This window comes from Budorcas taxicolor, chromosome 2 (assembly GCF_023091745.1).
Source record: "Budorcas taxicolor isolate Tak-1 chromosome 2, Takin1.1, whole genome shotgun sequence".
NCBI lineage: Eukaryota > Metazoa > Chordata > Mammalia > Artiodactyla > Bovidae > Budorcas > Budorcas taxicolor.
The window spans coordinates 134807577-134819584 of NC_068911.1; the positions used below are offsets into that span (position 1 = coordinate 134807577).

Below are 12008 nucleotides of genomic sequence, written 5' to 3' on the forward strand. Positions count from 1 at the left end.
TTAAAAAGCACTTCCAGGACCCTCAACCCATTAGCGGGATTCATTAGGAAGCATTCACAGAACTAATCTTCTTTGAGGACTGGGCACATAATAATCTTCCCCCCACCTCAATCTTTTTTTTGAAACTTTACATCAACTCTAGTTGATAAAGTGTGATTTTTGTTATAGTGATGAAGGAGTTTGAACTTCAGAGAGGTTAGATAACTGGTCAGAGGTCACAGAGCTAGTAATCAGGCATTACATATTCAAATCCATTCTATTCTATTCTAAAGCCTTTCTACTTTATTACTGTAAAGTTAGAAATCCTTAACTCAGGCATTTTTTCCTTTTGCAAAAGTAAAAATAAAAATAGAAATCTATTTTTATGAAGCATGTTGTATAAATGTTAAGTAAATGCAAGAGAAACACTTTAAAGAAAATATACAATATTGTATATTTATCAATTCTGATTCTTTCATATACTCTATAGCACTATACGGAGAAGGCAGTGGCACCCCACTCCAGTACTCTTGCCTGGAAAATCCCATGGACGGAGGAGCCTGGTGTGCTGCAGTCCATGGGGTCACGAAGAGTCAGACACGACTGAGCGACTTCCCTTTCACTTTTCACTTTCTTGCATTGGAGAAGGAAATGGCAACCCACTCCAGCGTTCTTGCCTGGAGAATCCCAAGGACGGGGGAGCCTGGTGGGCTGCCGTCTCTGGGGTCACACAGAGTCGGACACGACGGAAGCGACTTAACAGTAGTAGTAGTAGTAGTGTAGCACTATGATTCCAAATCTTTAAGTTAGAAAATGGCTTCAGCTGAGAATCTTTTAATATCATTCTCTAGTAGAAAACATTACAGAGTAATTATTTTCAGTCCATATATAAGAAAAAGCCAAAAATAGACAAGGTGATAGAGTGAAGCGCTGTTTTTGTTCACTCAGTCGTGTCCGACTCTTTGTGACCCCACGGACTGCAGCATGCCAGGCTTCCCTGTCCATCACCATCTCCTGAAGCTTGCTCAAACTCATGTCCATTGAGTCAGTGATGCTTAGTTGCTTAGCCATGACTGACTCTTTGCAACCCCATGGACTATAGCCTGCCAGGCTCCTCTATCCATGGGGATTCTCCAGGCAAGAATACTGGAATGGGTTGCCATGCCCTCCTCCAGGGGATCTTTCCAACCCAGGGATCGAACCCAGGTCTCCCTAATTACAGGCAGATTTTTTACCATCTGAGCCACCAGGGAAGCCCAAGAATACTGGAGTGGTAGCCTATCCTTTCTCTAGGAGATCTTCCCGACCCAGGAATCAAACCAGGGTCTCCGGCATTGCAGGCAGATTCTTTACCAGTTGAGCTACCAGAGAAGCCCAGAGGGGCCCTTAGTGACCTAATAATAACCTGTTATTGAAGATACAAGAGCCAGTCCTCAGCCCTTCCCACTCATCTGGGCTCCCCAGGTTTGGCTTTCTCCTCTTTTTAAACTGAATTTCCTCCTTTCCACAGGTTTTCAATTCTCCCATTGTGAAATGAAAATCCCCTCCACTCTCTGTATTATGCTTCAGCAGTCCTTCATCCCATGCTCTTATCCCTGCCCTCCATCAATCACATCCACAGGCTCTGCTGACCTCCTGTGGGACTTTGAATTTTAGAGTATGGTCACATCTTGCAAAGTCTTGCTCTAGAAGGCAGAACATCCCTTTCCCTGCTCCTCCAATGGTCTTTATCTCTCCAGGCTTCCTCTCCTGTAGCTCTGAAGCAGAGTTGATAAGCTTTCCAGAGAAAGGCATGTTCAAAGTGCTCTGAGTACTTAGGTGAAATTGACTGGGTAAATGGAATCTTTTTTGTTTTTGCAGCCTCTCTGGACTGTAAGAAAAATAAGTTATGTAAATGCAGTGACTGACCATTTACTAAATAATGAAGTTGTAAAATAGTTTTAAATATTATTTCACAACAAGTTTTTTACAGGCTTGAAAAATCAGAATACTTGACTTGAAATGTTTAAAAAACAAATAGTGCTTGATATTTTTAAAGTAGTACTTTCATGGTCAATGATTTAATTAAATTTTTGTTTAATTTTTCTAGCTTCACTCCTGAAGGGTTTGAAACATGCCAACATTGTGCTGCTGCATGACATAATACACACCAAAGAGAAACTGACATTCGTATTTGAATATGTGGTGAGTTGTCCCAGCATTTTACAAAGTGTAAGAGAAAAGCCTGGTGCTTGTATGATGAATCTGTTAATATTTTATGGCATGACAGAACTTTCATAACCATGTGAAAAGTGTCCTGAAAATTTTCATTATTGGAAATTTCACTACTGTTCTTACGCTTTTTTACCCACTATTTTTGTTGCCCTTTTCCCCCTCTCACCAGCAAGAATGAACATTGCAAATTTGCCTCCTAAATAAAACTTTTGCACTTATTTTTTAATCCAGTTTTAGTCACTATGTGAGGAGAGACCGCAATTTTTTTCACTGACAATAATGACATAAACCACAGGGTTTTAAAAAACTCCATACAAGTTTACTAAAGAATAAATCATTTTGTATTTTTGAAAGATAAAAGCCATAGAAAGAAAGCATAAAGTATTTGTACCTGACTTGCTTTTCAGGACACTTGGAGAGTACAAATATCCCTACATCATTGTGTTCAGTGGAGTCATTTAAAATGAACCTCTCTTGTATGATTTCAATACCTTTAGACCATGAAATTTTTACACATTGTTTTACATTCCTGGATATGTTCCAGTGTCTCCAGTTTACAGTCTATGGAGATTTGAATAGAATTTGTATCCTACTGGTGTGTGAAAATTGTATAAATCTTAATTATGTTGAATCAGTTGACAGTGCTTATCAGGTCTACTATATCCTACGACTTCTCAGTATATTCATTCTATTAATTTTTGAGTATGATATTGAAACTCCAACTAAAAATCTTAATTTATCTACTTTAAAAAATTATAATATATAGTGGAACTATATGTAACTTTGTTCTTTACTTTCCAAGTCTCCTATAAATGTGTTATCATACTTTCATAATTTTTAAAAAATAATAAAAAATAAAAAAATGAGCCTCTCTTGTGTCAAGAAACAGGGTTCCTTCTAAGAGCAGCTAATTAGAAAGACACACTGCGTTTGACTTTAACAGTGGTGTCTCAGAAAACCTGGTTGTGTAGTTGTGTACCTTTTGCACGTTATTCTCGAAAATTCTGAACTTTGTAATACCTCTGAGAGTCAAGTCTGCGGTCTGCTTTGTGACACTGCCCAAGCACTAAACGTTACTCTCTCCACCGTTTCGTGTAGCACACAGACCTGGCTCAGTATATGTCTCAGCACCCAGGAGGGCTTCATCCTCATAATGTCAGGGTAAGTACTTTGAGGGCTGGGACTCCCCTCTGGCTTGCCCACAGCAGAATTCTGAAACAGACTGCCATCACAAACTGAAAGCCCATGATACTAGGTAAGAAGATGGACACCATTGATATTCTAGAGAAAAGTTAAAAAAAAAAAAAATCTGCCCTCAAGATATGGAGCAAAGTCCAGCTGCTTTCTGGGCAACCTAACCCTGTCAGTCATCACCATCAAGCAAATGTGTCTTTAGAAGTATAACCCAATTTAAAAGAACTGCCTCAAAAGGAAAGAAGTGAAGTTAAGCTATCATAAAATAAATACTTTCTTCATAGCAGACTACTGTGCTCTGTGATAAAGTTCATGTTGCACTTGAAGTTCCCAACTAGAACTAGCAAACTACCTTGATTGGTTCTTTATCAGTTATCTTTCTGCCTGTTCTATAAGATCCTATTACATGTGGGACCGACTTCCATTTTTCCAGTTATTGGAATAGAAATAATGTTAAACTCTTAACTAGCTATAATTCCACATCTCTTATAAATTTTAGAAACCATTTGTATGTCATATTTTTCATTCTCTAAGGTTTTATTGGCATTAATTGATTGGCCCGTAACATAACCATATGAGATTTATATATGATGTACCCATTCATTTAACTAATATTTATGTGTTCATTTATTCATTCATTCAAGATATATTTGAGTACTCAGTATCATATTAAATCCTAAGGTTTCAGTAATGAAAAGGTTGTGTTTCTTATTTTCAATGAGCTGAAGCCCAGAAAGATATATGGACTTAGATAGGTAGTGAGAAGCAAGGTGACAGGGGCTATGGCCATGTTAGTTAGGAACACTATGAGGACTCATAGGGGACTCCAGTCATGGAGACAAGGGGAAAGGAAAGTTTGAAGACAGGGTTTTGAAGAGAATGAAAACATTTAAAAATACTTAGAGGAAACTAAAATAGAAAACTAACTAGGGGGACCAAAAAGGAATGTCTAGTAGTGTGTTAAGGACTCTGATGAGGATGGAATCTATTAAATTATCTGCATGATCGTGGGATTTATTTTTTATTTTTTTTAATGGCAGCACTTAGTTCAAATAGAGGAGCAGAGAAAGTAGAAAGTTGGACTGATTGAGACATTGGGGCTGTGCCAGGCATGTTGGGCCACATATTTGGAGACTATCAAGAGAGAGGCTAAAGGGATGGTCAGGGGCTTCTAAACTGAGTCCAATCTGAGGGAAGGAAGTGAAGCCGGGCAGGTTACTGATAGCTAGGGAGAGAGCAGGAGAGTCAAGGAATCAGAGGTTTGATTAAATAGAACAGTTGGAAAAAGAGTAACTGTGTGAAAGATAGAACATTTCAGACTTGAGGGACTCTTGTAGCAAGCACTATGCTAAGTGTCTGGCAGGATGGAAAGAAGTAGAAGACGTGATTCCTATCCTCAAAGGATGTAGAGTCAAAAATAGGTAAGACGTATACACCACCACTATTCCAGGACATTTGTGAATAATATCAAGTAAGAAATAAGATCTAATGTTGTAGATGTGCAAGGAAGTAAAAGATATCTTCTCATTTTTAGAGGTTTTGAAAAGCCAGACCTTACAAGCTGCAATGCTTTTCAGAGGTTGGATTAGGGGAAGATGCTAGAGGAGGAAGGAATGTTTTCAGCGAAGGTTCAGAGCAGGGAAGTAGAGGGTGTGTTCAAGGAAGAAGATCCCAAAGTCACACAGACTGTTGGGGTCGAAGGGATATAGTGTTTTTCACTCTCCAGGTGCTAGTCCATTAGTGGGTTATGAAATCAACTGGTAATCAGCAACCAGCTTTTTTTTTTTTAATGGAATGGGTGAGAAGGGAATGTGTATCTGTGTACTAAATTGATTCAGTCATGTCCTACTCTTTGTGACCCTATGGACTGTAGCCACCAGGCTCCTCTGCCAATGGGATTCTCCAGGCAAGAACACTGGTGTGGGTTGTCATGCCCTCCTCAAAGGGATCTTCCTGACCCACAGATCAAACCTGCATCTCTTATGTCTCCCTCATTGGCAGGCAGGCTCTTTTCCACTAGTGCTACCTGAGAAACCCTCTTGAGAAAGGAATAGAAAATATTATAGTATGCAACACTTAGTAAGAACAAGTTTTATTTTGTGCAGCTTCTTTTCCATTAGAAACTATGCTTATATCTATGTATGAATGTGGAAACTGGAAGCATATCTATTTCTTATTGTGCAATGCAGTAAGGAAAAAAAAAAAACCCTTAAAACACTGGGTTGGTCTAACTTCCTTATTTTGCAGAATTAGAATTCAAGTTTGAAAAGAAATACTTTTCCTGAAGTTATAAAACCAGCTTTTGCCATTGCTCAGAGAGATTCTTGGTTGAGGTTCTTTTCCACTAGTGCCATCCTGAATCTCTGGTCCTGTCGGCCTGAAACAGATACTGTCTTAGTGACATGGAGTACATGAGTCTGAGGGAGTAGATTGGGTATGTGGCTGAGAGCCTTACTTTCTAAGATATGGACTTTATTTCTTAGACAGTAGAGTCATTAAAGGGGCTTGATTGAAAAAGAATGGCATGATCAGAAGGAAATTTATGTAATTGTGGTCTGTGGGATAGATTAAAGAGAGGCAACTGGAGTCAAGGATTTCAGTTAGGAGTTTGTCAATGTGGGCTAGCCCAGTGCTTCTCAAGCTTCAGTGAGCACACTAATGACCTGGGGGTCTGACTCAGTAAGTCTGATTCAAAGCTCGAGGTCTGCATTTCTAACATACTCCAAAGTGATACAGATGCTGCTGGTTGAGGACTAAACTTTGAATGGCAAGGTTCTAGGTCAGAAGTGATAAAGGCCTAAATTAGGAGAGTGAAGGTACGAATGGAAAGGACTGTGGAAAACAACAACAAAGAAGGGTTCGGCTAGGACGTGAGGACAGCAGTGGTGTAGATGTGAATTGGTGGTAGAAGAAAGTGGGCATATGGGCAACTGATTACTTCACCAGAATTGTTGGGAGATAGAAGCATCAGCAGTGCTTTTTCTAGTTAAGTTCTGGCATACTGGGTTTGAGATGTTATGGGATGTCCAGGTGAACTTCAGACTATATGGGTCCAACAGTTCAGGAAAGAGATCTGAAGTGAAGCTAAAGACTTTCAAATTATCAGAATACAGTTGTTAATTGAAGCACTGTTAGTGGATAAGATGGGTAAGACGAGCATGTAAGGTGATAAGAGAAGGTCAACGATGGAGCCCTAAGGAATATCACCATATTAGATATCAGTAGAGAAAGTGGAGCCTATGGAAAGTACAGTCAGAGAAGTAGGAGAAAAATTAGAGATTTTGGTACCAAGTGGGGGAAAGAGCATCAGGAAGGAAGACAGAAGCAACAAAGCCAGATCCTGTGAAGTGAAGGAGTGAAAGACATCCATTGGATTTTTGTAGCAAAGGATATTGGTGGGACTTCCCTAGTGGTCCAGTGGCTAAGATTCCAAGCTCTCAATGCTGGGGGATCAGGTTTGATCCCTTTCAGGGATCTAGTTTACACATACTGCAACTAAATTTCAAACATCACAGCAATGATTGAAGATCCTGCATGCCTCAACTATGACCTGGCACAGCCAAAAAAATGAATATTTTAAAAAGACACTGGTGAGCACCGTGAAAACATGATGAATAAAGAGATCGTAGCAGAAACCATTTTGTAGGGGGAGGAATTTCACATTTCAGAGGACAAACAGTTCTATATGATGGTGGGACCCAGTGTGTGACCATGACAGCAAGGGGCTAAAGTGGGTTGGAGAAGCAGGAGTTGGAGTGTGGAGGTCGGCTGGACATATTCACGTGAGCACTGATGTCAAGGGAACAACAGCTGTGATCCAGGTGTCCAAGTCTTGAGTGAATGATGGAGAGTGGTAGGAGTTATGTGGATGACAGCGAGAAGAGGGGTAGAGAAAGATGGCATGGAAATCCAAGGACAAGGGTTTTTACATGAGGGTGGACACAGTGGAATCAAGTTGATGAGCACCAGGGTCTGTTCTGAGAAAAGCAGGATCCTGGGGAGTTTGCCTCCCACGGCACAGCTGTGGCTGTGTGGGCTCCATACAGGTCCCATATCAAGGTCTCCAAGCCATTTAAGAATGTTAAAATTCTCTTGAGGCTCCTACTTCAGATGTTTGCTGGTTCTATGAGTCTTCCTCGTCCCAGTTCTTTCTCTTTCTTCCTGGTACTTCAAACACACACACTGTTATTCATTTTTACCATTCACTTTTTATCCACTTGTTATTCATTTTTACCGTCACTCAACTGTCAAGGCACAAAAATCCTATACCAACATGTAAACACATTCTTAAATGGTTTGGGGGCCTTGATATGGGACCTGCATAGAGCTCACACGGCCACAACTGTGCCATGGGAGGCAAACTCTCCAGGATCTTGCTTTGCTCAGACCATGGCGCATATCAACTTGATTCCAATGTGTCCAAGTCTTTGTTAGGTCATTACAGATTCTATAAAAGCATCTCTGAAGTTCCTAGTTTCCAAGATGTCATGGAAAAAGTGAATTTATCTGCACAACTTTGTGTCTTCTATTAGGTTCATGTCCCAGAAATGCTGGGGCTGGCTCTTTCTTTTCAAAACTGCTAGAACATGTTCTCAGTTGGCATAAGTCTTTGTAAACACCAACGTTGGTGTTTGCATTCTCAGTTGCCAGTTGCACTGGAAAATAGCAAAAGACACTTAGAATACTAATCATTCTCTTTTTTTCCCTTAGGCTTCTATATTGGTGGGAATCTACTAATGTCTTTGGTTTCTGTACCTTGTAATCACCAGCAATGTTTTAAAATTTGGATCCAGGATGTATTTTTCCTTTTGCTTCCTCCTTCTTTTTTTTTTTTTTTTTTCTTCTCTCTACTATTTATTCCTTATTCTCTTTCGATTTTTTTCTTGGTCTAATTTATTTTGGTGTCTTTTCCCTCTGAATCTATACTGTGTATTTCCCTTGTTTTCACTTTGAACTTAAGACTTTAAAAATATGTTTAAAAAGATAATGGTTCCTTTATTTCCTAACACCATCTAAGGATATACTTCCCAGTCTGGTCTCCCTGTGTTCTGTTTTTAAAAGGGTTTTATATCAGAGAGCCTGGAAAACTTAAGCAGTTGTAAACCTTAGAATATCATTTCCAGGTCAACTTTGATCTTGTATGCCAAGTTCATTGGTGGGAAAAAAATTAAATCTTTCACATCTAAATCAATAACTAGTGTTCCAAAGGAAACTTCAAAGTTTCAGTTTAGATTTTTAAGGAAGGGTAATTCCTTCAGTATCAAAGAAATGAGATGTTAGGAAAAACCAGAATCCCTTTGTTTAGGACATGGTCTACTTATTTGACTTTTCTTGTCCTTTTTTTTCCTGTTTGAATGTAAAATCTTTTTTTTTTTTTTTTTTTTTTTTGGTCTCTTAAGAGACACTTTTACTATATTCTTTCAGATGACTGGTTTTGATTTAGAGGAGAAATCAACACATAGTGGCTCAAATCTGCTTAGATAAGGTGTTCATTCCTTCCAGCTTTTCATGTTTCAACTTTTGCGGGGCCTGGCATACATCCACCACCAACATGTTCTTCACAGGGACCTGAAACCTCAGAACTTACTCATCAGTCACCTGGGAGAGCTCAAACTGGCTGATTTTGGTAAGTCACCCCCGAGTCTCTTTCTAGGCTATGAACAATGATGCTTTTGTGTGCATGTGTTTAAAGCGTCAAAAAGGCCTGGACTTTGAAAAGTGGGGACCAGGGAACATGACATTTTTTGAGGATATCAAACAACCATACAGTAACTGTGAGGCAAGAAACTGAGAGAGACTGATCGCTTCTCAGGGTTCCATCAAGCCTCAGTCTAATCAGATCCTAAAATGGGGGCACCCCTATTACCTCACTGCTGTTTTTGATGCAGAGACTTTTGTAGAGTGAATGGTACTTCTTAGGTTTCCCTAAATCTGGGTGGATGTACAAATTCCATCAGACTAGATCAAAGTTATCCCAGGATGACCAGATAAAGAGGTCACCCCCAGACCGTAGGCTGGACTCTTACTAGAATGGAGGTTCCAGCACACCTATGTCTCTATACAGGTGGGACTGTATGGTGTGTGTATGTGTGTGTGTTCAGTCGCTTAGTCCTGTCCAACTTTTTTGACCCTACGGACTGTACCCTGCCAAGCTTCTCTGTCCATGGAATTCTCCAGGCAAGAATACGGGAGTGGGTTGCCATTACCTACTCCGGGGGATCTTCCTGACCCTCAGACCAAAGCCATTTCTTTCTAGTCTTCTGCATTGCATGCCAATTCTTTACCACTGAGCCACCAGGTACCTGAGGCTTTCATTCCCATCAGAGTGATGCAGATTTACCCTGAGTGTCACTATCTTTCCACTTTAGCAGTTATCATTGTTTATACATATGCACATACATATGTACTTATATGATGGTTTTGTCTCCTCCACTAGACTATAAGTGTTATGAGGGCAGCCTGGTTCCATTTTTGCTTCTCATTATATCCCTAGGGCCTGGCACCATCACAGGTGCTCAATAAATTTTTGTTGAAAAACTGGTTCCATATAAGCTGAGAAGACCCTCTTCTCTGTTTGGCAGATGTCAAATGACGCTGCTATAACTGCAGTAAGCATGTAACAGACATTCGCTTATCAAATTCCCTACGAGAGTAAACTCACTCATCTATTGAGATTTCATATTGCTATAGATCATGTGATTCTGTGAGATAAATAGTTAACTGATACATGTACTGTTTTGCAGAGGAGCAGTTGAGAATGACTCATCTAAGTTCCTGCCAAACTAGCTAATGTGGATTAACAGTCTCTACTCTTTGTCTACTAAACTGGGGATTCCTGAACTGCAGAAATGGAGGGTGGTCACATTAGTCACGAATTGATCTTCCCTTGCTGTTACAGAAACCTCCAATTACAGAGGTGTAAACAAGCTTGAAGCTTAATTTTGTCTCATATAACATCTGACCTAGGCAGTCAGAGCTTTGTGGAAGCCCCAAAATGTCTTGGTTCATTCTCCTTCTGTCATGTGAGCCCCACCACCCCTAGGTGTTGCCCATTGGCATATTTCAAGATGGCAGCCACCTCCTCCTCACCACAGCCTGGAGGAAGGAGAAAAGGGACCAACACTTAACCCCTCCAGGAAGTTCACATGTCACTTTTATTCATATCAAATAGGCAAAAATTTAGTTGCCTTGCAACACTTAGCTGCCAGGAAGGCCACATCTAGCTGCAAAGTAGGCTAAATTCAGAGAAATTAATGCGATGAAGAGGTACATAAGAATCAAGAGAGTTGAGTAGCTCTATTAAAAGCACTGAAATTTGTGTATTATTTTTAAAATATCGTTTACTCTGCCAGTTGCACTCTCCTTGGCAGACTCTATCACTGTGCCTCTCCCGGAAGTCTCAGGACAACAAGTTCTGTGCTTTCCCCCTTCGCTCAGGTCTTGCTCGAGCCAAGTCCATTCCCAGCCAGACATATTCTTCAGAAGTTGTGACTCTCTGGTACCGCCCTCCTGATGCCTTGCTGGGAGCCACTGAGTATTCCTCTGAATTGGACATATGGTAAGAGCAAGTGCCAAGAAAATGTGAGTCATCCTACCCATGAAGGTTGCTTTAGTAACTGTGTTACATTTTAGATAATCATTCCAATGGCTTCCCAGGTGGCTCAGTGGTAAAGAATCCGTCTGCCAATGCAGGAGATGTAGGAGACCCGAGTTCAATCCCTGGGCTGAGAAGATCCTCTGGAGAAGGAAATGGCAATCCACTCCAGTATTCTTGCCTGGAGAATCCCATGGACGAGGAGCCTGGCAGGCTACAGCCCATGGAGTCACAAAGAGTCAGACATGACTCATGAGGGGTTAAGGGGGACTGTGGTGTGAATATAAGAAACCAGACAGACAGATGCTGTCAAGTAGAAACACATTGTTGGGGAGGCTCTGGGATTAAACAGGTGCAGTGGTGAGTGGGATATCAGTCACTCAACATCCCAGACCTGCAGTGTTACATTGTCTGCTTCTGATTCCTGGAAATATCCCAGTCATTTGTGTGGTGAATTTACAGTCACAGCCAGCGCCTCAAAGGTAACAAAGTATACAGACTTCTTTCAATTCTTTAGACGGTCTTATATACACTGAGGGCCCTGTTTAAAAAACACTAAGAGGCTAAACTAAGCTTTTGAATTTCCCAAAGTCTTGAGAAAAGTTGGAGAAAATTTCCTGCAGTGTATCTGGAGTCCTTGATTTCCCGATACCCGGTACCATTTCTCAGAATATCACCTGCTAGTCAAAACCCCTCTGAAACTGTCAGGACTCACTGCTCCATGCTGTCACTTCAAAGGCTTTCGGCGGGCTCTGGTTTTCTCAGCTCTTAATGATCACTTCCTAGTTGTGCTTCACAGACAGTGAAGCTTCTGCTCATCACTTTTAAACTTTGCTTTATTACAGAGCATTTAAAACATTCAAAATACATAAACATATACATCAGTGATTCTTCACCAGGACCAATTTTACTTCCCAGGGACCTTGGCAATGTCTGAGACATTTATTGCCACACTTGGGTAGGGGCAAGGTGCTCCTGGCATCTAGTGGGTAAAGGCCAGGGATGCTACTAAATATCTTACAGTGCA

The 12008-nt window shown here is 40.6% G+C and overlaps 1 protein-coding gene across 1 annotated transcript in view; it reads left to right on the forward strand.

Annotated features, from left to right (window-relative positions):
* The window catches only part of CDK15 (cyclin dependent kinase 15), a 91153-nt gene that overhangs the window by 14056 nt on the left and 65089 nt on the right, over nt 1-12008 (forward strand). Inside the window, exons 5-8 of the mRNA XM_052635654.1 lie at nt 2069-2163; nt 3292-3354; nt 8890-9013; nt 10825-10945. Of these exons, the coding sequence (XP_052491614.1) occupies nt 2069-2163; nt 3292-3354; nt 8890-9013; nt 10825-10945 (403 nt within the window). The remainder of the gene's footprint in view (nt 1-2068; nt 2164-3291; nt 3355-8889; nt 9014-10824; nt 10946-12008) is intronic.